This window comes from Pseudophryne corroboree, chromosome 11 (assembly GCF_028390025.1).
Source record: "Pseudophryne corroboree isolate aPseCor3 chromosome 11, aPseCor3.hap2, whole genome shotgun sequence".
Lineage (NCBI taxonomy): Eukaryota > Metazoa > Chordata > Amphibia > Anura > Myobatrachidae > Pseudophryne > Pseudophryne corroboree.
Genome location: NC_086454.1, coordinates 204499645 through 204526618, shown reverse-complemented (window position 1 = coordinate 204526618; position 26974 = coordinate 204499645). Strand labels below are relative to the sequence as shown.

Below are 26974 nucleotides of genomic sequence, written 5' to 3'. Positions count from 1 at the left end.
GACCCTCTTCCTTTGAAGTTATCCACCCGTGTGACAACTGCCCCGCCTCGGAGGCATGCATCCGTAGTCACTAGGATCCAGTCCTGGAACCCGAACCTGCTCTTATGAGAGCTGCACCGCTACCACAGGAGTGATATTCTGGTCTTGAAAAACAGAATTAACCCAGGTGGGAACCGGACCACTGGTCCAACTGGTCCTGCCAAAACACCCTGGCATGTAACCTGCCCACTGAATGGCCTCGTAGGCCGCAACCATCTTTTTCAGCAACTGAACGTATTGATGGATTGACACTAGTGCAGGTCTGCCCAGACTCTGGATCCTCAGTCTTATCCACTGGAAGAAAACAACCACTCGGTTTCTTGACCTCGCCATAATCAGGAGAGCGTCCCAGTACAGGATAATAATGACTCCTTACTAGAGAAGGAAAACCATCATACCGCCCTCACTCTGGTGAATCGGTAATGACAATCCTGAATTGCAACAACCCCAGGTAAGCCTAATGCGGAAGATACCGAAATTAGACCGCCTTTTTCCTTTTCTAGAGTGGAGATCCCAGCCAAGAGAGATTCCATCTCGGATTTTAAACTTCTTTAAGTAGAAATCTTGGGATTTCAGATATAGGATTGGTTTGACCGAGCTGTCCGGCCTCGGGAGTACGGAAAAAAAACTTGAATAACAGCCTCTTTTTTTTCTTTTTTTTTAAACGGGACAGCAGGACAACTATCTGATCCTGGCACAACTCTTGTATTGCGTCGCACACTACCTCCCCATCCGGAGAATTGGTAAAATCGATTTGAAAAAAACGGTGAGGGGAAACGTCTGTAAGCTCCAGTATTTCCCCCTTGGGACACAATTCTTAAAACTCACTGGTCCATGTCCGTTCCAGGACTGACTGAAGAGTTTCAGACATGGGCCCTCATTCCGAGTTGTTCGCTCGCAAGCTGCTTTTTGCAGCTTTGCACACGCTAAGCCGCCGCCTACTGGGAGTGAATCTTAGCTCATCAAAATTGCGAACGAAAGGTTCTCAAAATTGCGAAAAGACTTCTCTGTGCAGTTTCTGAGTAGCTCGAGACTTACTCTTCCAGTGCGATCAGTTCAGTTCTTGTCGTTCCTGGTTTGACGTCACAAACACACCCAGCGTTCGCCCAGACACTCCTCCGTTTCTCCAGCCACTCCCGCGTTTTTCCCAGAAACGGTAGCGTTTTTTCAAACACTCCCATAAAACGGCCTGTTTCCGCCCAGAAACACCCACTTCCTGTCAATCACATTATGATCACCAGAACGAAGAAAAAACCTCGTAATGCCGTGAGTAAAATACCTAACTGCACAGCAAATTTACTTGGCGCAGTCGCACTGCGGACATTGCGCATGCGCATTAGCGACTAATCGCTCCGTTGCGAAAAAAAAATAACGAGCGAACAACTCGGAATGACCCCCATGGTCCCACCATCGTGTGCTCCCGTAAGACAGACCCAGTGTCAAAAGGTGGATGTGGCAGAAACAGAGGATGATTTCTGCTCCTGTGAACTTGCAAAGGCTGCTGACCTCTTACCTTTTCACCTTCTTCTACCTGCAAAGAAAGGGGAATCCGTATCTACACAGTCGAATTGACTGCATCCTACAATAATACGTCACCAACCGTTGTGAGGGAACATAGGGCAAGAAGGTAGACTTACCAGTGGCCTCTGCCGAGATCAAACTAACAAGGCCATCACCAAACCAGGCTTCACCTCCCTAGGGAAGAGACACCAGTTCTTCTCGGAGCCAGCATCAGCATTCCATTGGTGAATCCACAATGCCCTCCTAGCCGAGACCGCCATGGAATTGGCTCACGAACCCAAGAGCCCTATATCTCTTGTAGTCGCACGGCAGTATGCTGCAATGTGCTAGATATGACTCAACTTAAGGAGTACCCAATCTCTCCCCAGGGTAATTATATCGGATGACAAGGTAACTGATTATTCCTGAATACAACTACTCCCCCATGCGCATGTAATGCAAGTATAATCAACGCACACGTGGACACATAATTAGAATATCACATAGGTTCCTGCATACGATCCTTTGTGACAGGGCCACCTGCAGAACAGGGGGTGACTCTCACTTTATTCTATCCACGGCGGGAAAAGAATAAACACCCAGACTCCTCTTGAGGATTTGAAACCATCATGTCACGGCTGACCCAGAGCTTTTTCAACAGAGCGCTCAGCACATGAAAAGGAATAATGTTACCTCAGCATTCATTATAAAGTTTTTAAATATATTATATATATATATATATATATATATATATATATATATATATATATATATATATCAAAAAAGACAAAAGAAGAGGGGGCGCTCCATAGTGCATAAAAGTTTTAATTCAAACAGACAGATAAAAGACTGTGAACTCCAGAGAGATGTGACTCGTACCAGAGAATAAAACACTGTGGGCTGGTTACCACACGACATGTAATGTTACCATCCAGGCAATACTCGTCCCGCAGTTTAACGACTCTCCAGAGCAGAACACATGAAGCTGCCAGCCGGAAAAGATGTTTTAGCTTCACACGGACCCGCCGTGTGTGTGAGCTGCTGCACTGGATCGCTTAGACGCAGTAAAGGATTGCCGGAGGTGCAGATAGAGAGCGCACTGTCAGATCAGGGTGTTTGAATTAAAACTTTTATGCACTATGGAGCGCCCCCTCTTCTTTTGTCTTTTTTGTTAGAAATTACACCCATGAATCCTGGGTTTCTGGAGTTAGAGTAGGGGAGCAGCGGCCCTGATATACGTGGTTATAAGTGCAGACTCCCTACAGATCATCTGTTGGCTTTGCTGGACTATTTATACACAAGTACACTGGCGCTTTCACTAATTGTTTTATATATATATATATATATATATATATATATATATATCTATATATATATATATATATATATATATATATATATATATATACACATATACATACACACACATTTAATTACCCATATACACACATATATCCATATATACATATCTCATATATATATATATATATATATATATATATATATATATATATATATATATCCTTTTTTAGGAACAGCAGGGTCCCTAGTGACGTTAAACGTTCTTAATGTGTATTAACATGTAGCGAATGCTGATTATTTGGATCTAGTCAGGAAACATTATGGTCGACATAGGAAACAGTATTCGTGTCGATCTCAGGGAGTAGCAACTGGGCAAAATAACAGTTTTTCGACCCTGAGGGATCTGAGGGAAATATATTCTACGAATATGACACCCTTCATAAATATTACACCATCTGTGTTTGTGCCACAGGTCTATGTAACCTTGCTATACATATATACATACCAATAGGTATAGCCCTTTCTGACATGCATCACAGTATAATTTTTTTTTTTTTTTTTTTTACCCAGTCAAAATAAGATTTTACTTACCGATAAATCTATTTCTCGGAGTCCGTAGTGGATGCTGGGGTTCCTGAAAGGACCATGGGGAATAGCGGCTCCGCAGGAGACAGGGCACAAAAAGTAAAGCTTTTTCAGATCAGGTGGTGTGCACTGGCTCCTCCCCCTATGACCCTCCTCCAGACTCCAGTTAGGTACTGTGCCCGGACGAGCGTACACAATAAGGGAGGATTTTGAATCCCGGGTAAGACTCATACCAGCCACACCAATCACACCGTACAACCTGTGATCTAAACCCAGGTAACAGTATGATAACAGCGGAGCCTCTGAAAGATGGCTTCCTTCAACAATAACCCGAATTAGTTAACAATAACTATGTACAATTTATGCAGATAATCCGCACTTGGGATGGGCGCCCAGCATCCACTACGGACTCCGAGAAATAGATTTATCGGTAAGTAAAATCTTATTTTCTCTATCGTCCTAGTGGATGCTGGGGTTCCTGAAAGGACCATGGGGATTATACCAAAGCTCCCAAACGGGCGGGAGAGTGCGGATGACTCTGCAGCACCGAATGAGAACACTCCAGGTCCTCCTTAGCCAGAGTATCAAATTTGTAAAATTTTACAAACGTGTTCTCCCCTGACCACGTAGCTGCTCGGCAAAGTTGTAATGCCGAGACCCCTCGGGCAGCCGCCCAAGATGAGCCCACCTTCCTTGTGGAGTGGGCCTTTACAGATTTAGGCTGTGGCAGGCCTGCCACAGAATGTGCAAGTTGGATTGTGCTACAGATCCAACGAGCAATCGTCTGCTTAGACGCAGGAGCACCCATCTTGTTGGGTGCATACAATATAAACAACGAGTCAGATTTTCTGACTCCAGCTGTCCTTGCAATATATATTTTTAATGCTCTGACAACGTCCAGTAACTTGGAGTCCTCCAAGTCACTTGTAGCCGCAGGCACTACAATAGGCTGGTTCAGATGAAATGCTGACACCACCTTAGGGAGAAAATGCGGACGAGTCCGCAGTTCTGCCCTATCCGAATGGAAAATCAGATATGGGCTTTTGTAAGATAAAGCTGCCAATTCTGATACTCTCCTGGCAGAAGCCAGGGCTAGAAGCATGGTCACTTTCCAAGTGAGATATTTCAAATCCACCTTATTTAGTGGTTCAAACCAATGAGATTTTAGAAAGTCCAAAACCACATTGAGATCCCACGGTGCCACTGGAGGCACCACAGGAGGCTGTATATGCAGCACTCCCTTAACAAAGGTCTGGACTTCAGGGACTGAAGCCAATTCTTTTTGAAAGAAAATCGACAGGGCCGAAATTTGAACCTTAATAGATCCCAATTTGAGACCCATAGACAATCCTGATTGCAGGAAATGTAGGAATCGACCCAGTTGAAATTCCTCCGTCGAAGCACTCCGATCTTCGCACCACGCAACATATTTTCGCCAAATTCGGTGATAATGTTGCACGGTTACTTCCTTCCTTGCTTTAATCAAAGTAGGAATGACTTCTTCCGGCATGCCTTTTTCCTTTAGGATCCGGCGTTCAACCGCCATGCCGTCAAACGCAGCCGCGGTAAGTCTTGAAACAGACAGGGACCCTGCTGAAGCAAGTCCCTCCTTAGAGGTAGAGGCCACGGATCTTCCGTGATCATCTCTTGAAGTTCCGGGTACCAAGTCCTTCTTGGCCAATCCGGAACCACTAGTATCGTTCTTACGCCTCTTTGCCGTATAATTCTCAATACTTTTGGTATGAGAGGCAGAGGAGGAAACACATACACCGACTGGTACACCCAAGGCGTTACCAGCGCGTCCACAGCTATTGCCTGCGGATCTCTTGACCTGGCGCAATACCTGTCCAGTTTTGTTGAGGCGAGACGCCATCATGTCCACCATTGGTCTTTCCCAACGGGTTACCAGCATGTGGAAGACTTCTGGATGAAGTCCCCACTCTCCCGGGTGAAGATCGTGTCTGCTGAGGAAGTCTGCTTCCCAGTTGTCCACTCCCGGGATGAACACTGCTGACAGTGCTATCACATGATTCTCTGCCCAGCGAAGAATCCTTGCAGCTTCTGCCATTGCACTCCTGCTTCTTGTGCCGCCCTGTCTGTTCACATGGGCGACTGCCGTGATGTTGTCCGACTGGATCAACACCGGTTTTCCCTGAAGCAGAGGTTCTGCCTGGCTTAGAGCATTGTATATTGCTCTTAGTTCCAGAATGTTTATGTGAAGAGACGTTTCCAGGCTCGTCCATACTCCCTGGAAGTTTCTTCCTTGTGTGACTGCTCCCCAGCCTCTCAGGCTGGCGTCCGTGGTCACCAGGATCCAATCCTGTATGCCGAATCTGCGGCCCTCCAATAGATGAGGACTCTGCAACCACCACAGAAGAGACACCCTTGTCCTTGGAGACAGGGTTATCCGTAGGTGCATCTGAAGATGCGACCCTGACCATTTGTCCAACAGATCCCTTTGGAAAATTCTTGCGTGGAATCTGCCGAATGGAATTGCTTCGTAAGAAGCCACCATTTTTCCCAGGACTCTTGTGCATTGATGTACAGACACCTTTCCTGGTTTTAGGAGGTTCCTGACAAGGTCGGATAACTCCTTGGCTTTTTCCTCCGGGAGAAAAACCTTTTTCTGAACCGTGTCCAGAATCATCCCTAGGAACAGCAGACGAGTTGTCGGCATTAACTGGGATTTTGGAATATTCAGAATCCACCCGTGCTGTTTTAGCACTTCTTGAGACAGTGCTAATCCCATCTCTAGCTGTTCTCTGGACCTCGCCCTTATTAGGAGATCGTCCAAGTATGGGATAATTAATATGCCTTTTCTTCGAAGAAGAATCATCATCTCGGCCATTACCTTTGTAAAGATCCGAGGTGCCGTGGACAATCCGAACGGCAGCGTCTGAAACTGATAGTGACAGTTTTGTACAACGAACCTGAGGTACCCCTGGTGTGAGGGGTAAATTGGAACGTGGAGATACGCATCCTTGATGTCCAAGGATACCATAAAGTCCCCCTCTTCCAGGTTCGCTATCACTGCTCTGAGTGACTCCATCTTGAACTTGAACTTCTTTATGTACAGGTTCAAGGACTTCAGATTTAGAATAGGCCTTACCGAGCCATCCGGCTTCGGTACCACAAAAAGAGTGGAATAATACCCCTTCCCTTGTTGCAGAAGAGGTACCTTGACTATCACCTGCTGAGAGTACAGCTTGTGAATGGCTTCCAAAACCGTCTCCCTTTCGGAGGGGGACGTTGGTAAAGCAGACTTCAGGAAACGGCGAGGTGGATCTGTCTTTAATTCCAACCTGTACCCTTGAGATATTATCTGCAGGATCCAGGGATCTACCTGCGAGTGAGCCCACTGCGCGCTGTAATTTTTGAGACGACCGCCCACCGTCCCCGAGTCCGCTTGAGAAGCCCCAGCGTCATGCTGAGGCTTTTGTAGAAGCCGGGGAGGGCTTCTGTTCCTGGGAAGGAGCTGCGTGTTGCTGTCTCTTCCCTCGACCTCTGCCTCGTGGCAGATATGAATAGCCCTTTGCTCTCTTATTTTTAAAGGAACGAAAGGGCTGCGGTTGAAAAGTCGGTGCCTTTTTCTGTTGGGGAGTGACTTGAGGTAGAAAGGTGGATTTCCCGGCTGTAGCCGTGGCCACCAAATCTGATAGACCGACTCCAAATAACTCCTCCCCTTTATACGGCAAAACTTCCATATGCCGTTTTGAATCCGCATCGCCTGTCCACTGTCGCGTCCATAAAGCTCTTCTGGCCGAAATGGACATAGCACTTACCCGTGATGCCAGTGTGCAGATATCCCTCTGTGCATCACGCATATAAAGAAATGCATCCTTTATTTGTTCTAACGACAGTAAAATATTGTCCCTGTCCAGGGTATCAATATTTTCAATCAGGGACTCTGACCAAACTACCCCAGCACTGCCCATCCAGGCAGTCGCTACAGCTGGTCGTAGTATAACACCTGCATGTGTGTATATACTTTTTTGGATATTTTCCATCCTCCTATCTGATGGATCTTTAAGTGCGGCCGTCTCAGGAGAGGGTAACGCCACTTGTTTAGATAAGCGTGTTAGCGCCTTGTCCACCCTAGGAGGTGTTTCCCAGCGCTCCCTAACCTCTGGCGGGAAAGGGTATAATGCCAATAATTTCTTTGAAATTATCAGCTTTTTATCAGGGGCAACCCACGCTTCATTACACACGTCATTTAATTCTTCTGATTCAGGAAAAACTATAGGTAGTTTTTTCATACCCCACATAATACCCTGTTTAGTGGTACCTGTAGTATCAGCTAAATGTAACGCCTCCTTCATTGCCAAAATCATATAACGTGTGGCCCTACTGGAAAATACGGTTGAATCGTCACCGTCACCACTGGAGTCAGTGCCTGCGTCTGGGTCTGTGTCAACCGACTGAGGCAAAGGGCGTTTCACAGCCCCTGACGGTGTTTGAGTCGCCTGGACAGGCACTAATTGATTGTCCGGCCGCCTCATGTCGTCAAACGACTGCTTTAGCGTGTTGACACTATCCCGTAGTTCCATAAATAAAGGCATCCATTCTGGTGTCGACTCCCTAGGGGGTGACATCCTCATATTTGGCAATTGCTCCGCCTCCACACCAATATCGTCCTCATACATGTCGACACACACGTACCGACACACAGCAGACACACAGGGAATGCTCCTAACGAAGACAGGACCCACTAGCCCTTTGGGGAGACAGAGGGAGAGTTTGCCAGCACACACCAAAAGCGCTATATATATATCAGGGATAGCCTTATAATAAGTGCTCCCTTATAGCTGCTTTGTTATATCAAAATATCGCCATAAATTTGCCCCCCCCTCTCTGTTTTACCCTGTTTCTGTAGTGCAGTGCAGGGGAGAGACTTGGGAGCCGTCCTGACCAGCGGAGCTGTGAGAGGAAATGGCGCCGTGTGCTGAGGAGATAGGCCCCGCCCCTTTTCTGGCGGGCTCGTCTCCCGCTATTTAGAAAAATCAGGCAGGGGTTAAATATCTCCATATAGCCTCTAGGGGCTATATGTGAGGTATTTTTAGCCTTTATAGGTATTCATTTGCCTCCCAGGGCGCCCCCCTCCCAGCGCCCTGCACCCTCAGTGACTGCCGTGTGAAGTGTGCTGAGAGGAAAATGGCGCACAGCTGCAGTGCTGTGCGCTACCTTTAGAAGACTGCAGGAGTCTTCAGCCGCCGATTCTGGACCTCTTCTGACTTCAGCATCTGCAAGGGGGCCGGCGGCGCGGCTCCGGTGACCATCCAGGCTGTACCTGTGATCGTCCCTCTGGAGCTTGATGTCCAGTAGCCAAGAAGCCAATCCATCCTGCACGCAGGTGAGTTGACTCCTTCTCCCCTCAGTCCCTCGCTGCAGTGATCCTGTTGCCAGCAGGAATCACTGTAAAATAAAAAACCTAGCTAAACTTTTTCTAAGCAGCTCTTTAGGAGAGCCACCTAGATTGCACCCTTCTCGGCCGGGCACAAAAATCTAACTGGAGTCTGGAGGAGGGTCATAGGGGGAGGAGCCAGTGCACACCACCTGATCTGAAAAAGCTTTACTTTTTGTGCCCTGTCTCCTGCGGAGCCGCTATTCCCCATGGTCCTTTCAGGAACCCCAGCATCCACTAGGACGATAGAGAAATATTGTTGGTGCCGACAGGGTCACCCACACATGTCTGTGTCTCCCATAAAGTTTTCTTTTGGGAAAAACATACATCTACTTACATGCTGACACTTTACATGCACCAAGTACCATCAGGAGTCGGCGGTACCGACAGAGTCATTCCCCCAGCCATTTGTGGCAGAGCACTCAGTCTCAGAAATGCCGACACACGTGTACCAACACCTACCGACATTACACTGGCTATAAGGGATAGACCTCAGCACATTCTGTCAGGGAAACACAGAAAGCTTTAACTTGCTCATTTTTCAGCGTTCATTATACAATGTGCTTTTTTATTTTAACATATATTGCACCAACCAACTGTGCCCCCCCCCCCCCTCGTTTTTCACTCTGTACGGTAGTGTGGAAGGACCAGCGTCTCTATGAAGAGAAAATGGCGCTGAAAAGGAGCTGTGAGGGCTAAGCCCCATCCCCTTAATGGCGTGCTTCAGCCCCGCTTTTTCTTTAAAATATTTATACTGGCGGGGTTGTATATAGTGCCTAGGCACCTATATTATCTTTTGCCAGTCTTATATGAGGATTTATCTGTTGCCCTTCCCCCCCCCCGCGCCCTGCACCCAACAGTGCCTGTGCGTGTGGGAGAATGGCGTGCAGCGCTGCTGCTGGCGGTACCTCAAAGCCGTCACTGAAGTCTTCTTTTCTTCTTCTACTCACCTGTCTTCTGACTTCTTGCTCTGCAACGGGGGTGACGGCGGGCTCTGGGAACGAGCATCTAGGCGTACCTAGCGATCAGACCCTCTGGAGCTAATGGTGTCCAGTAGCCAAAGAAGCAGTGCCCTGAAACTCACAGAAGTAGGTCTGCTTCTCTCCCCCAAGTCCCACGATGCAGGGAGACTGCCAGCAGTGCTCCCTGAAAATAATAAACCTAACAAAGTCTTTTCAGAGAAACTCAGTAGAGCTCCCCTGTGTGTGACCAGTCTCCCTGGGCACAGAATCTAAACTGGAGTCTGGAGGAGGGGCATAGAGGGAGGAGACAGTTCACACCCATTCAAAGTCTTAAAGTGCCCATGTCTCCTGCGGATCCCGTCTATACCCCCTGGTTCTTGAAGCATCCCCAGCATCCTCTAGGACGTATGAGAAAGATACGTTACAGAATTAGACGCATGCATGAAGTGTATTCCAAATGTATTTGGATTTTACGGTTTGCTTACAGGGAGTTGGCTATTCAAACAGAGATGTATCGTAGTATGGATAGGTTACTGGATTGTCGCAGCCATGCCGCTGAAAGTGGTCTTTTTTGTACTGTTTGCTCCACTATGGACCCTAACGATGGAGAACCCATATGTATAACATCAGATTCCAGGAAAACAAACCTTAACAGTTTCAATATTAAAAAAAACTCTTGCTTCAACTCTTGTTTGCACCACCTCACAAGACACTACCCCCATTAGGGCTGCTTTCAAAAACTGCCGAAGCTGGTTTTCCATCCCAATCCACCCCTGGATATTTTCCAATTTAACAAAATTAGAGCTAAAGTGACTAATCCACACTAATCATTTTACACCACTCACTATCCATACATACTGTAGAACACTTACCGGTTTTAGGAGAGCAACTCGGTTTTTCTGGACTCTTATTATTTGAAGGACTACAGCTCGGTTTATTCTGTACAGAAACACTTACTTCGGAAGTTTTAATTGGAGTTATGTGACCTGTAAGAAAATAAGAATATGAGAAAACGCCATTCATTGGAATCATACTGAATTGTTATCATTGAAGGCAATGTAACTTAGGCATGGGGGACGGGGGGGGGGACGAACGACCTACTGTATGTATTTCTACTATACTTTCTGCTTTTCTGCACCTATTGTAAGTATTATAGCTAAGCTGCTGCTACTTGCCTTTTCGATAAGATATAAAACTTTACACGGCCAGCTCTTTGCAGTGAAACAATAGTGTTCCATGGAGGATATTTGTGTCTTTAAGGTAAGTCGTTTGACTGACGTGATAAAAATAAATGATAGAGAGAGAGAGATAGTGAGAGAGAGAGAGAGAGAGAGAGAGAGAGAGAGAGAGAGAGAGAGAGTTAATAGGATTTTTAATTACCTACCGGTAAATCCTTTTCTCGTAGTCCGTAGAGGATGCTGGGTATAGACGGATCCACTAAGAGCCACTGGCACTTTAAGAGTTTAACAGTGTGGGCTGGTTCCTCCCTCTATGCCCCTCCTACCAGATTCAGTATAGAAACTGTGCCCGAGGAGACGGACAACTTCGAGAGAAGGATATTAAACAGATAGTGGCGAGAGTCACACCAGCTTACACATACAAGGTAAACCAAGCTAACCAGCTTAAAAACTCAGCAATAGCTGAACAATATTACTCAACCAAGTAACAAAACAGTACTTAACCAATATCCAAGCAGTAATGAATTAAGTAACCCCTGCAGGATCACGATGCGCTGGGCGGGCGCCCAGCATCCTCTACAGACTACGAGAAAAGGATTTACCAGTAGGTAATTAAAATCTTATTTTCTCTTACGTCCTAGAGGATGCTGGGGTCCACATTAGTACCATGGGGATGTACCAAAGCTCCCAGAACGGGAGGGAGAGCGCGGAGGCTCCTGCAGAACTGATTGACAAAACTTTAGGTCCTCAGAGGCCAAAGTATTGAACTTGTAGTTCGACCCTGACCAAGTAGCCGCTCGGCAAAGTTGTAAAGCAGACACCCCCCAGGCAGCCGCCCAGGAAGAACCCACCATACGAATTAACATTAACAGATTATTGGCACGGCAATCCTGTCGTAGAATATGCGTGCTGAATAGTGAACCTGATCCAGCGAGTAATTGTGTGCTTAGAAGCATGACACCCAAGTTTCTTGGGATCATATAGGACAAACAGAGAGTCCGATTTTCTGTGACAAGCAAAGACTTTGATGTAATTGAGGAGTCAGTAGCTACCGGCACCACAATAGTTTGGTTGATATGAAAAGCCGACACAACCTTTGGAAGGAACTGCTGACGCGTTCTGAGCTCAGCTCTATCTTCATGGAAGATTAAGTAGGGGCTCTTACAGGACAAAGCCCCCAATTCGGACACACGTCGAGCAGAAGCTAAGTCCAACAAAGTGACAGCCTTCCACGTGAGAAATTTGACCTCAGTCTCCTGTAAAGGCTCAACCCAATCCGATTGCAGGAAATGCAACAGCACGTTAAGATCCCAGGGTGCCATTGGCGCCACAAAGGGAGGCTGGATGTGCAGAACCGCTTTCAAGAAAGTCTGAACCTCACGGAGAGCAGCCAATTGTTTTTGGAAGAAAATGGATAAAGCCGAAATCTGGACATTTATGGATCCCAAATGCAGGCCCATATCCACACCTGCTTGCAGGAAGAGGAGAAACCGTTCAAGTTGAAACTCCACCGCAGGAAACCTCTTGGATTTACACCAAGACACACATTTTTTCCAAATGCGATGGTAATGTTTAGACGTAACTCCTTTCCTAGCCTGGTTCTGGGTAGTTATAACCTTGCTCGGAATACCCTTTCAGGTTAAGATCTGGCGTTCAACCTCCATGCCATCAAACGTAACCGCAGTAAGTCTTGATAAGCGAACAACCCCTGTTGCAGAAGGTCGCGAAAAGGAAGAGGCCTTGGATCTTCCATCAGTTAATCCAGAAGATTTGCGTACCAAGCTCGCCTTGGTCAGTCTGGAGCAATGAGAATTGCCTGAACCCTTGTTCTCTTTATGAGTTTTAGAATTCTTGGAATGAGTGGAAGTGGAGGGAACACATACACTGACAGGAACATCCACGAAGTTACCAGGGCATCCACAGCAGCTGCTTAAGGGTCTCTCGACCTGGAACAGTACCTCCAAAATTTCTTGTTGAGACGTGAGGCCATCATGTCTATTGGAGGCATGCCCCAACGACTGGTCACGTCTGTGAACACCTCCGAATGGAGGCTCCATTCTCCTGGATGGAGATCATGCCTGCTGAGAAAGTCCGCTTCCCAGTTGTCCACTCCTGGAAGGAATATCGCTGACAACGCCACTGCGTGCTTTTCCGCCCAGAGAAGGATTCTTGTTACCTCTGACATAGCAGCTCTGCTCTTTGTACCTCCCTGTCGGTTTATGTAGGCCACCGTCGTTACATTGTCCGACTGTACTTGAATGTCCCGATTTCGCAGAAGGTGCGCCGCTTGAAGAAGACCGTTGTAAACGGCTCGTAGTTCCAGAATGTTTATTGGAAGAATGGATTCCAGACTTGACCACCTTCCTTGGGCGGTTTCCCCCTGAGTGACTGCGCCCCAACCCCTGAGGCTTGCATCCATGGTTAGAAGGATCAAGTTCCAAACCCTGAACCTGCAGCCCTCCAGGAGGTGAGGCATTTGCAGCCACCAGAGGAGTGAAATCCTTGCTTTCGGCGACAGACGAATCCTCTGGTGCATTGTAGGTGAGATCCCGACCACTTGTCTAGGAGATTCAGTTGGAAGGACCGAGCATGAAATCTTTCGAACTGAAGAGCCTCGTAGGAGGCAACCATCTTCTCCAGAAGGCGAATGCACTGGTGAACCGATAACCGGGCAGGCTTCAATACATCCCGGACCATTGATGTATCACAAACGCTTTCTCCACTGGTAGAAACACCTTCTGCACTTCCGTGTCGAGGATCATCCCCAGAAAAGAATCTCTTTGTCGGCTCCAAATGTGACTTTGGAAAGTTCAGGACCCAAACATGTTCCCTGAGCAGATGGGTCGTGAGAGCAATGGACTGCAACAACTTCTTCCTGGATGATGCCTTTATCAGCAGATCGTCCACATATGGAATTATGTTCACTCCCCGTCTGCGGAGGAGAACCATCATCTCTGTCATCACCTTGGTGAACACCCTCGGTGCCGTGGAGAGACCGAATGGCAGTGCCTGGAACTGATCGTGACTGTCTAACAGTGCAAATCTGAGATAAGCCTGATGCGGCAGCCAAATCAAAATGTGGAGGTATGCATCCTTGATGTCCAAGAACACCAGAAACTCTCCCTCTTCCAGCCCTGAGATCACCGCTCTGAGAGATTCCATTTTGAATTTGAGCTCCCTCATGTAAGGGTTTAACGATTTCAAGTTCGAAATTGGTCTGACCGAACCATCCGGTTTCGGTACCACGAAAAGGTTTGAATAGAAACCCTTGTTTTGCATATGAGGTGAAACTGGGACAATGACCTGTGACTTCCAATTTTTGGATGGCTTCCTGTAGGATAGCCCTGTCTGTCTGTAAAGCTGGCAAGTCTGATTTAAAGGTATAAATGTAATATGAATATAAAACAGTTTTAGAATATTTCCAGAGGGAGTGCAGTAATAGTAGACAGGGTCCCGGGTTCGAGCTCCAAATAACCTAGAAGCTGATTTATTATATCTAATTTAAGAAAGGAATATGCCAAGTATACGTTTTCCTTTTTTGCATGACCAAATACAACGGTCATGTAGTACAGGGGTACAAAACTGGTTTGCGAATGATAGGGTTGTGGGTTCGAATCCAGATTCAGTCCATGTAGAGAAAATAGGGTTGTATTTTATTTTAGTTTTTTCTGTACATATTTAATGTGGAGAAGGTTTTAAATTTTATTATATATTTTATACTCTATTTTTGCATGAGAGTACTAATGTGGCTAAGTATGATATTGGATAAAAATAGTTTTTTAAAAATATATATTTAAAAGTCAGAAGCAATAGAGGTGGATCTTTTTAGACAGAAGAAAAGGTGGATCAACTAATTAAAACCACAGGTGTATGAATTATGAGAACCAATGGGAATTACCTAGCAGGTATAAAGGAAGTCACCGGTCACTGACAAAATACTCTTTGAAAAAGCTCCATAAACGAGCGAAACGCGTTAGCGGACAGAGGATACCGGTGACATTGCTTACCGCCAACTGGGGACACCTTTGCACAGGCATCATTTTGAGTACCAGACGTCATCCTGTTTATAAAGCGGTAATTGGAAGTTGCAGCGGTTTGTACATCTTGGAGGACGGAGACGTCCGGTGCCTCCTAGCCGCACTCTTCCCATCCAGCACAGCACGCAATCAGCTGAATCTTCCGCACAACAACTACGGATGGTGAGCTTGTCACAGCATACAGGCGGTTTGCTTCTAAATTTATGGAACACGTTACCACAGCTTAATCTTTGCTTGGAACGATCATATTATTGATCCAGTTGTGACTGTTCATCTTCATCTATATCTATGCATTATTACACAAACTGATGCTCTATCTGGTGTGGTGATATACACAAATGACTCGTTCAGCTCAGAATAAATAATTGATCCACCTCATTTAATAGCCACAAGAGCTTGTGATACTTAATTGCATGCATATTAGTAAGTCATTTTCAAGGCTGAGCAGTTTTATATGGGAATTGTATCCAATATATACATTGTGTTTTGCGAATTATTAATTAAAGAATAATGAAAATAATTGTTGTACATGCGATTTCACTCACTTCAAAGCCTGATTATTAATTTAAATAGCGCAGAGTGACCTTTTAGTATTTTAGAGGATTTAGAAGGAATAGGAACAGAACCTGACCAAATTGCCATAGAACTCTTTAAAACCAGAGTTTTAGTCTCAGTATGAGCTACCCTACTAGAGATCTGAGAGATCATTCCCTTAATAAAAGTCAACCACTCTGGCTCATGAATAGGAATCTGAGACAAGACATTACATTCCTGGGTACAGGGAATGGATTCCTCTGGGGAAGAAATATCCTCTGCAGCATAAGACACAGAGGAGGTCATACTGACCCGATCGCACGCTGCAGTTATTCGCAGCGTAGCGAACTGGTCAGATCTGCGCATGCTACACTGCGCATACTACACTATGTCGCTACACTACGATCGCCTCTGCCTGATTGACAGGCAGAGGCGGTCGATGGGCGGGAGGGGGAGAAACTGCGGCGTTTGGCTGCCGTTTCGTAGACGCGGTCCGGCCAACGCAGGCGTGGACGGACTGTGCGGGGAGTGGCCCGCAGCGGCTGCATGACATCACACGCAGCCACTGCGGCCCGGGGAGCGAAGAGTAGCTCCCAGCCAGCACGCTAAAGCTGCGCTGGCCGGGAGCTACTCTTGAAGTGCAAAGGCATCACCGCTGTGTGATGCCTTTGCACTTCTGCGAGGGGGGGGGCGGCCTGACATGTGACACTGACCCTGTGCTGGGTCCCCCCCCCCCCGCATATCTGAGTTCATGATCGTAGCTGTGCTCCGTTAGGGGGTGGCGGCACGCTGCGGGAGTGAGCGGTCGCCTGGGGCGGCTAACGATCATCACCCTCAGGAGCTCAGTGTCCTGTCAGCGGAGATAGTGGCCATTAACCTCTCAGGGTTGGACAGCATATAAATCATCAAAAAGGCACTGGCAAGAGGGGACATAAGTGCCAAGGCACTGTCCTAACCCCCGCCAGTATAAATATTAGTTGGAAAAAAGTAGGATGAAGTGCGCCATTGAGAGGCCGGAGCTTCCTCCTCACAGCCCACACAATACACTGCTAGACATAGGGAGGGTGCAGGGCACAGGGGGTGCGCCCTGGGAAGATAACACTAGTTTTTTGGTCCAACCTCCAGACTCCAGTTTAAGGAACTGTGCCCAGGGAGACGAACATTTCGAGGAAAGGATTTATTGTTAAACCACGGTGAGCATCTTACCAGCTCACCCCTTAAGCATGCCGCAGAACGTGGCATTCAACAGAACACAAGCCAACGGCATTAAGAATTTGCAGCAGTATGCTGACAAAAATCGTAACACAACCTGTGTGTAACCACAACCAATAACTGCAGATACAGTACGCACTGGGACGGGCGCCCAGCATCCTCTACGGACTAAGAGAAGGTTTTACCGGTAGGTATTAAAATCCTATTTTCTCATATGTCCCAGAGGATGCTGGGGACACTTCAAGAACCATGGGGTTTATACCAAAGCTCCAGAACGGGCGGGAGAGTGCGGATGACTCTGCAGCACCTATTGACCAAACATGAGGTCCTCAGCGGCCAGAGTATCAAACTTGCAAAACATTTCAAAAGTGTTTGAACCTGACCAAACCGCTGCTCGGTCAAGTTGTAATGCCGAGAACCCCCGGGCAGCTTCCCAGGACAAGTCCACCCTTCTAGTAGAATGGGCCTTCACCGATTTTGGTAACTGCAATCCAGCCGTGGACTGAGCATGCTGAATCGCACTACAGATACAGCGCGCAACGGTCTGCTTGTTGTTGGGACATACAGGACAAACAGAGCCTCTGTTTCCCTAATCAGAGCCGTCCAGGCTACATAACTTTCAAAGCTCTAACCACATCCAGAGACTTTGACTCAGGGAAGGCATCAGGAGCCACAGGCACCACAATAGGTCGGTTCCTGTAGAAAGAGGACAACCCCCTTCGGTAGAAAACGCTGACGTGTCCTCAATTCAGATCTATGTTCATGGAAGATCAAAGAAGGGATCTTGTGAGATGAGGCCCCCAACTCAGACATCCACCTAGCAAATGCCAAGGCCAACAGGATGACCGCTTTTCAAGTGAGAAACAGCAACTTCACCTTCTGTAAAGGTTCAAACCCACGTGATTAAAACAACTGCAACACCACATTAAGAACCCAAGGTGCCACTGGAGGCACAAATGGAAGGTAGATGCGCAACACACATTTCACAAAACACTGAACCTCCTGAAGGGAAGCCAACAGTTTTTTAAAGAAAATTGCCAATGCAGAAAACTGGACCTTACTGGAGTCCAATTACATGTTGCATTCCCTCCAGCCCGTAGGAAATGGAGAACACACCCTAACTGAAATTCTTCCGTTGAAGATTTCTTGAATTTACGCCAAGACACACATTTTCACCAAAGACGGTGGTAACGTTTAGACGTTACTCCTTTCCTGGCCTGAATAAGAGTGGGGATGACTCCCTTGGGAATACCCTTTCAGGCTAGAAGCCGGCGCTCAACAGCCATGTCGTCAAACGTAGCCGCGGTAAATCCAGGTACACGCACAGCCACTATTTTTTTAATTTTTAATTTTTTTTACTACTAAAAAATCTGGGGACCAAGACCTCCTTGGCCAGTCTGGGCCATGAAATTTTGCCCAAAACCTCGTCCCTCCTATGATCCCGAGAACTTTTGGGAACAGTGGAAGTGGAGGGAATACATACCCTGACCGAAATAGCCACTGGGTCACCAGTGCATCTATTGCAATTGTCCGAGGGTCTTTTCACCAGGAACAATATTTCTGAAGCTTCTCGTTGAGACGAGATGCCATAACGTCTATTTGAGAAACTCCGCAAAGACTTGTCACCTCTGAGAAGCCTTATTGGTGGAAGTTCCACTCTCCCTGCTGCATATCGTGTCTGCTGAGGAAGTCTGCTTCCCAGTTGTCCACTCCTGGAATAAAAATTACAGACAGAGCCCTTACATGTTTTCCTGCCCAGAGGAGAACCTTCGTCACCACTGCCATTTCCACTCTGCTTTTCATTCCGCCTTGCTGTTACATTATCCAACTGGATCTGCACGGGATAATCTTGAAGAAGATGTACCGTTGTTGAAAACCTTTGTAAATGGCTCTCAATTCCAGCATGTTCATGCGAAGGCAGGCTTCCTGACTTTAGCATTTTCCGAGGAAACTTTTCCTTGAGTGACAGCTCCTCAGTCTCGGAGACTTGTATCCGTGGTTACCAGGACCCAGTCCTGAACTCCGAACCTGCGTCCCTCTAATAGGTGCGAGCTGTGTAGCCACCACAGGAGTGAAATCCTGGCTTTCAACAACCGGACTATCTTCCGGTGCCTGTGTAGGTGGGATCCACTTTACCAACAGGTCCCCCTGGAATACCCTGGCATGGAGCCTGCCAACCTGTATGGCCTCGTAGGCGGTCACCATATTTGCACTGATGGATCAACACTCTTGATGGCTTCAAAACTAGTATTACTATTTTCTGGATTTCCAGAGCCTTTTCCACCGGAAGAAAAACTCTCTGAACTACCCTGTCCATAATCATCCCGAAAGACAAATAATCTTTCCTGGAAAATTTATAATCCAACCGTGTTGTTGGAGTATGGACAGGGAGAGTGCGATGTTTTGTACCAAGCACTCACTTGATCTCGCCTTTATCAGGAGATCTTCTAGATAAGGAATTAGATTGACTCCTTCTTGAGGCGGGAGAACCATCATCTCCACCAACACCTTGGTGAAAACCCTCGGCACCGTGGAGAAACCGAAAGGTAGCGTCTGGATTGGTAATGGCAATTCTGAACCGCGAAACTCAGCTAAGCCTGGTAAGGAGGATAAATGGGAACATGCAGGTAAGCATCCTTTACGTCAACTGACCCCCTGTAATCCCCTTCCTCTAGACTGGAAAACACTGCCCCCAGTGATTCCATCTTGCACTTGAACCGTTTCAAGTAGAGATTCAGATATTAGGTTCAGGGTCGGTCAGACCGAGCCGTCCGGTTTCGGAACTACAAAGACGCTTGAATAAACCCCTCCCTTTGTTGTGACCCAGGCACCAGGAGTATGCCCTGGTTCTGACATAAAATGTGAATTACCGTTATAAGTGCTTCTCTCTCTGAAAGAGACATTGGCAAGGTCAATTTTAAAAATCGTCATGGAGAAACGTCTTGAAACCCCAGTTTGTATTCCTGGGACACTATTTGTAACACCCAGGGATCCAGGGCAGATTGACTCCAATCCTGACGGAGCAGTTTTTAGACGTGCCCCCATCCGAGCTACCTCCCACGAGGGAACCCCAGCGTCATGCTGTAGACTTGGCAGAAGCAGGGGTAGACATCTGTTCTTGGAACCTGAAGCAGTTGCAGACATCTTTTCGTCTCTTCCCCGTCCTGCGAATAAGGGGAAACTTTCTGCTGTACTTACTGGGCTGAAAAAGGACTGCATGTGAGGGTGATCTTTTTGCTGGTGCAGGTGCAGAGGGCAAAAATGTCGACTTACCTTCGGCAGCCGCCAAGACTAATGCATCCAGTCCATCGCCAAATAAGGTGTCGCCTTTATATGGGAGAGCCTCTATATTTCTCTTTGGAATCTGCATCCGAGTTCCACTGGCGAATCCCCAACGCCTACCGAGCCGATACTGCTTTGGTAGCGGCTTGTGAACTCAAGAGTCCAATCTCTTTCATTGCTTCTAGCATATAGGCGGCAGCGTCTTTGATATTCTCTAACTTAAGGAGCATCTCATCTTTATCAATCGTGTCAAATTCTGAGGACACGCATTCGGACCATTTTTTTAATAGCGCGACTCACCCATGCGCAAGCAATTGCGGGCCTGAGCAGCGTACCATTAGCAACATAAATGGATTTAAATGTAGGTACCATCTTACGGTCTGACGGATCTTTTAGTGAAGCCGTGCCAGGTGAAGGAAGAATTACCTTCTTTGTCAACCTGGACAGTGCACTGTCTAACACAGGGGGTGACTGCCGGGGAAAGAAATTATTAAGCACGTGTTGATCTATTTCCCTGGAGTCCCTATCGTCGACAAAAGACTCAGAGTCCGTGTCGGTAGCAGCAGGCATAACATTTAAATGGACTTCATGTGACCCAGAGAGGGTCGCCAGCAGATGGAAGAACAGAATGCTTACAAACATATCTTCTACATATTCAGCATGCAGCATTAGAGAGAGCCTTATCTAATCTCTTATTGATATGATGCATACCACCACATATTTCATTCACCCATGCAGGCCCTTGGTATGCCGGTAGCGTCCCCCACGTGTATCACACACACCTACAGACACACTGGGACTAATAGGGGACAGACCTCTGTCAGAGGGACACAAAAAGGATTAGCCAGCTCACACCCCAGTGTAAACACACAATCTGCAAAATATAACAAACAGACCTGCAGCGCTTTATAATATAACATATACCTCGCTCCCCCCCCCCCTTTTTATGCACCCTGATACAAGTCAGTAGTGAAGGGAGGACCAGCGTTTCTCCTGAGGAGAAAATGGCGCTGAGAAGTGTGCTGGCTTAGTGAGGAAGAAGCCCCGCCCCCATAATGGCGCGTTTCTCCCGCTCTTAATTAAATAATGAATTTCACTGGCGGGGGTAGGACAGAGTGTGTTTATTCCCTTTTTGCCAAAAAACAAGTGTTATCTGCCCAGGGCGCCCCCCCCCTGTGCCCTGCACCCTCCCTATGTCTAGCAGTGTATTGTGTGGGCTGTGAGGAGGAAGCTCCGGCCTCTCAATGGCGCGCTTCATCCCACTTTTTTCCAACTAATATTTATACTGGCGGGGGTTAGGACAGTGCCTTGGCACTGATGTCCCCTCTTGCCAGTGCCTTTTTGATGATTTATATGCTGCCCAGGGTGCCCCCCCTGCGCCCTGCACCCTACAGTGCCGCTGTCTGTGGGAGCATGGCGCGCAGCGCGACCGCTGTGCGGCACCTCAGAAGCCATCACTGAAGTCTTCTTTTTCTCTTCTACTCACCTGTCTTCTGACTCTGCAAGGGGGGTGACGGCGGGCAATGGGAATGAACCCCTAGGCGTACCTAGTGTTCCAAACCCTCAGGAGCTAATGGTGTCCTGTAGCCAAAGAAGCAGAGCCTTTAAACTCACTAGATGTAGGTCTGACTTCTCTCCCCCAAGTCCCACGAAGCAGGGAGACTGTTGCCAGCAGTCCTCCCTGAAAAGAGAAAACCTAACAAAGTCTTTCAGAGAAACTCAGTAGAGAAACTCAGTGTACATCCAGTCTGCCTGGGCACAGATTCTAAACAGAAGTCTGGAGGAGGGGCATAGAGGGAGGAGTCAGGTCACATCATTTGAAAGTCTTAAAGTGCCCATGTCTCCTGCGGATCCAGTCTATACCCCATGGTTCTTGAAGTGTCCCCAGCATTCTCTAGGACGTATGAGAAAATAATAAGATTTTACTCACCAGTAAATCTATTTCTCGTAGTCCGTAGTGGATGCTGGGACTCCGTAAGGACCATGGGGAATAGCAGCTCCGCAGGAGACTGGGCACAACTAAAGAAAGCTTTAGGACTACCTGGTGTGCACTGGCTCCTCCCTCTATGACCCCCCTCCAGACCTCAGTTAGGATACTGTGCCCGGAAGAGCTGACACAATAAGGAAGGATTTTGAATCCCGGGTAAGACTCATACCAGCCACACCGTATAACTCGTCATACTATACCCAGTTAACAGTATGAACAATAACTGAGCCTCTCAACAGATGGCTCAACAACAACCCTTTAGTTAAACAATAACTATATACAAGTATTGCAGACAATCCGCACTTGGGATGGGCGCCCAGCATCCACTACGGACTACGAGAAATAGATTTACCGGTGAGTAAAATCTTATTTTCTCTGACGTCCTAAGTGGATGCTGGGACTCCGTAAGGACCATGGGGATTATACCAAAGCTCCCAAACGGGCGGGAGAGTGCGGATGACTCTGCAGCACCGAATGAGCAAACTCAAGGTCCTCCTCAGCCAGGGTATCAAACTCTTGTAAAAGTGTTTGAACCCGACCAAGTAACAGCTCGGCAAAGTTGTAAAGCCGAGACCCCTCGGGCAGCCGCCCAAGAAGAGCCCACTTTCCTCGTGGAATGGGCTTTTACAGATTTAGGGTGCGGCAGTCCAGCCGCAGAATGTGCAAGATTGAATCGTGCTACAGATCCAGCGAGCAATAGTCTGCTTAGAAGCAGGAGCACCCAGCTTGTTGGGTGCATACAGGATAAATAGCGAGTCAGTTTTCCCGACTCCAGCCGTCCTGGAAACATATTTTCAGGGCCCTGACTACGTCCAGTAACTTGGAGTCCTCCAAGTCCCAAGTAGCCGCAGGCACCACAATAGGTTGGTTCACATGAAAAGCGGACACCACCTTAGGAAGGAATTGGGAACGAGTCCTCAATTTCGCCCTATCCATATGAAAAATCAGATAAGGGCTTTTGCATGACAAAGCCGCCAATTCTGATACACGCCTGGCCGACGCCAAGGCCAACAGCATGACCACTTTTCCCGTGAGGTATTTTAGCTCTACGGATTTAAGTGGCTCAACCCAATGCGACTTCAGGAAATCCAACACCACGTTGAGATCCCACGGTGCCACTGGAGGCACAAACGGGGCTGAATATGCAGCACTCCCTTAACAAAAGTCTGAACTTCAGGCAGTGAAGCCAGTTCTTTTCGGAAGAAAATGTACAGAGCCGAAATCTGGACCTTAATGGAACCCAATTTTAGGTCCATAGTCACTCCTGACTGTAGGAAGTGCAGAAATCGACCCAGTTGAAATTCCTCCGTTGGGGCCTTCCTGGCCTCACACCAAGCAACATATTTCCGCCATATGCGGTGATAATGTTTTGCGATCACATCTTTCCTAGGCTTAATCAGCGTAGGAATGACTTCCTCCGGAATGCCTTTTTCCTTTAGGATCCGGTGTTCAACCGCCATGCCGTCAAACGCAGCCGCGGTAAGTCTTGGAACAGACAGGGCCCCTGCTGCAGCAGGTCCTTTCTGAGCGGCAGAGGCCATGGGTCCTCTGAGATCATTTCTTGAAGTTCTGGGTACCAAGCTCTTCTTGGCCAATCCGAAACCACGAGTATAGTTCTTACTCCTCTCCTTCTTATTATTCTCAGTACCTTGGGCATGAGAGGCAGAGGAGGGAACACATACACCGACCGGTACACCACGGTTTTACCAGAGCGTCCACAGCTATCGCCTGTCTTTTTAGCTTTTTGTTGAGGCGGGACGCCATCATGTCCACCTGTGGCCTTTCCTAATGGTGTACAATTATTTGGAAGACTTCTGGATGAAGTCCCCACTCTCCCGGGTGGAGGTCGTGTCTGCTGAGAAAGTCTGCTTCCCAGTTGTCCACTCCGGGAATGAAAACTGCTGACAGTGCTAACACATGATTTTCCGCCCATCGGAAAATCCTTGTGGCTTCTGCCATCGCCATCCTGCTTCTTGTGCCGCCCTGTTGGTTTACATGGGCGACCGCCGTGATGTTGTCTGACTGGATCAGCACCGGCTGGTGTTGAAGCAGGGGTCTAGCCTGACTTAGGGCATTGTAAATGGCCCTTAGTTCCAGAATATTTATGTGTAGGGAAGTCTCCTGACTCGACAATAGTCCTTGGAAGTTTCTTCCCTGCGTGACTGCCCCCCAGCCTCGAAGGCTGGCATCCGTGGTCACCAAGACCCAGTCCTGTATGCCGAATCTGCGGCCCTCTAGAAGATGAGCACTCTGCAGCCACCACAACAGCGACACCCTGGCCCTTGGAGACAGGGTTATCAGCCGATGCATCTGAAGATGCGACCGGACCACTTGTCCAACAGATCCCACTGGAAGATCCTTGCATGGAACCTGCCGAATGGAATTTCTTCGTAAGAAGCTACCATCTTTCCTAGGACTCGCGTGCATTGATGCACCGACACCTGTATTTGTTTTAGGAGGTCTCTGACTAGAGATGACAACTCCTTGGCCTTCTCCTCCGGGAGAAACACTTTTTCCTGTTCTGTATCCAGAACCATACCCAGGAACAGTAGACGCGTTGTAGGAACCAGCTGCGACTTTGGAATATTCAGAATCCAGCCGTGCTGTTGTAGCACTTCCCGAGATAGTGCTACTCCGACCAACAACTGTTCCCTGGACCTCGCCTTTATAAGGAGATCGTCCAAGTACGGGATAATTATAACTCCCTTTTTTCGAAGGAGTATCATCATTTCGGCCATTACCTTGGTAAATACCCTCGGTGCCGGGGACAGACCAACGGCAACGTCTGGAATTGGTAATGACAGTCCTGTACCACAATTTTGAGGTACTCCTGGTGAGGAGGGTAAATGGGGACATGCAGGTAAGCATCCTTGATGTCCAGTGATACCATGTAATCCCCTTCATCCAGGCTTGCAATAACCGCCCTGAGCGATTCCATTTTGAACTTGAACCTTCGTATATAAGTGTTCAAGTATTTCAATTTTAGAATGGGTCTCACCGAAACGTCTGGTTTCGGTACCACAAACCTTGTGGAATAGTAACCCCGGCCTTGATGAAGGAGGGGTACCTTGATTATCACCTGCTGGACGTACAGCTTGTGAATTGCCGCCAGTACTACCTCCCCTTTCTCCGAGGGCAGCCGGCAAGGCTGACTTGATGTAACGGCGAGGAGGAGTCGCCTCGAACTCCAGCTTGTATCCCTGTGATACTACTTGCAGAACCCAGGGATCCACCTGTGAGCGAGCCCACTGGTCGCTGAAGTTCCCGAGACGCGCCCCCACCGCACCTGGCTCCACCTGTGGAGCCCCAGCGTCATGCGGTGGACTCAGAGGAAGCGGGGGAAGATTTTTGATCCTGGGAACTGGCTGTCTGGTGCAGCTTTTTCCCTCTACCCTTGTCTCTGTGCAGAAAGGAAGCGCCTTTGGCCCGCTCGCTTTTCTGAAGCCGAAAGGACTGTACCTGATAATACGGTGCTTTCTTAGGCTGTGAGGAAACCTGAGGTAAAATCTTTTCTTCCCAGCTGTTGCTGTGGATACGAGGTCCCAGAGACCATCCCCAAACAATTCCTCACCCTTATAAGGCAGAATCTCCATGTGCATTTTAAAGTCAGCATCACCTGTCCACTGCCGGGTCCCTAATACCCTCCTGGCAGAATGGACATTGCATTAATTCTGGATGCCAGCCGGCAAATATCCCTCTGTGCATCCCTCATATATAAGACGACGTCTTTAATATGCTCTATGGTTAGCAAAACAGTATCCCTGTCTAGGGTATCAATATTATCTGACAGGGTATCAGACCACGCTGCAGCAGCACTATCCATGCTGAGGCAATTGCAGGTCTCAGTAAAGTACCTGAGTGTGTTTATACAGACTTCAGGATAGCCTCCTGCTTTTTATCAGCAGGCTCCTTCAAAGAGCCTGATATCCTAAGACGGCAGTGCCACCTTTTTGACAAACGTGTGAGCGCCTTATCCACCCTAGGGGATATCTCCCAACGTGACCTATCCTCTGGCGGGAAAGAGTACGCCATCAGTAACTTTTTAGAAATTACCAGTTTCTTATCGGGGGAACCCACGCTTCATTCACTCATCTGATGGGGGAACAAAACACTGGCTGCTTTTTCTCCCCAAACATAAAACCCCTTTTTTGTGGTACTTGGGTTAATGTCAGAAATGTGTAACACATTTTTCATTGCCGAGACCATGCAACGGATGTTCCTAGTGGATTGTGTATATGTCTCAACCTCGTCGACACTGGAGTCAGACTCCGTGTCGACATCTGTGTCTGCCATCTGAGGTAGCGGGCGTTTTTGAGCCCCTGATGGCCTTTTACACGCCTGGGCAGGCGCGGGCTGAGAAGCCGGCTGTCCCACAGCTGTTACGTCATCCAGCCTTTATGTAAGGAGTTGACACTGTCGGTTAATACCTTCCACTTATCCATCCACTCTGGTGTCGGCCCCACAGGGGGCGACATCACATTTATCGGCATCTGCTCCGCCTCCACGTAACCTTCCTCATCAAACATGTCGACACAGCCGTAACGACACACCGCGCACACACACAGGGAATGCTCTGACTGAGGACAGGACCCCACTAAGTCCTTTGGGGAGACAGAGAGAGAGAGTATGCCAGCACACACCAGAGCGCTATATAATACAGGGATTCACACTACCCACAGTGATTTTTCCCTTATAGCTGCTATAATACACAATTTTGCGCCTAAATTTAGTGCCCCCCCTCTCTTTTTAACCCTTTGAGCCTGAAAACTACAGGGGAGAGCCTGGGGAGCTGTCTTCCAGCTGCACTGTGAAGAGAAAATGGCGCCAGTGTGCTGAGGGAGATAGCCCCGCCCCTTTTTCAGCTGACTTCTCCCGCTCTTATAATAATAATGTGGCAGGGGTATTTTACACATATATAGCTTATTAGGCTATATTATGTGTGATTTGCCACTTTT

The 26974-nt window shown here is 47.7% G+C and overlaps 1 protein-coding gene across 4 annotated transcripts in view; it reads right to left on the bottom strand.

The window, feature by feature from the left end:
• Positions 1–26974, bottom strand: part of VRK3 (VRK serine/threonine kinase 3) — a 751237-nt gene that overhangs the window by 627839 nt on the left and 96424 nt on the right. For all 4 annotated transcript variants that reach the window (XM_063945241.1, XM_063945242.1, XM_063945243.1 and 1 more), the window contains one exon: positions 10662–10775. In XM_063945241.1, coding sequence (XP_063801311.1) covers positions 10662–10775 — 114 coding nt within the window. The remainder of the gene's footprint in view (positions 1–10661; positions 10776–26974) is intronic.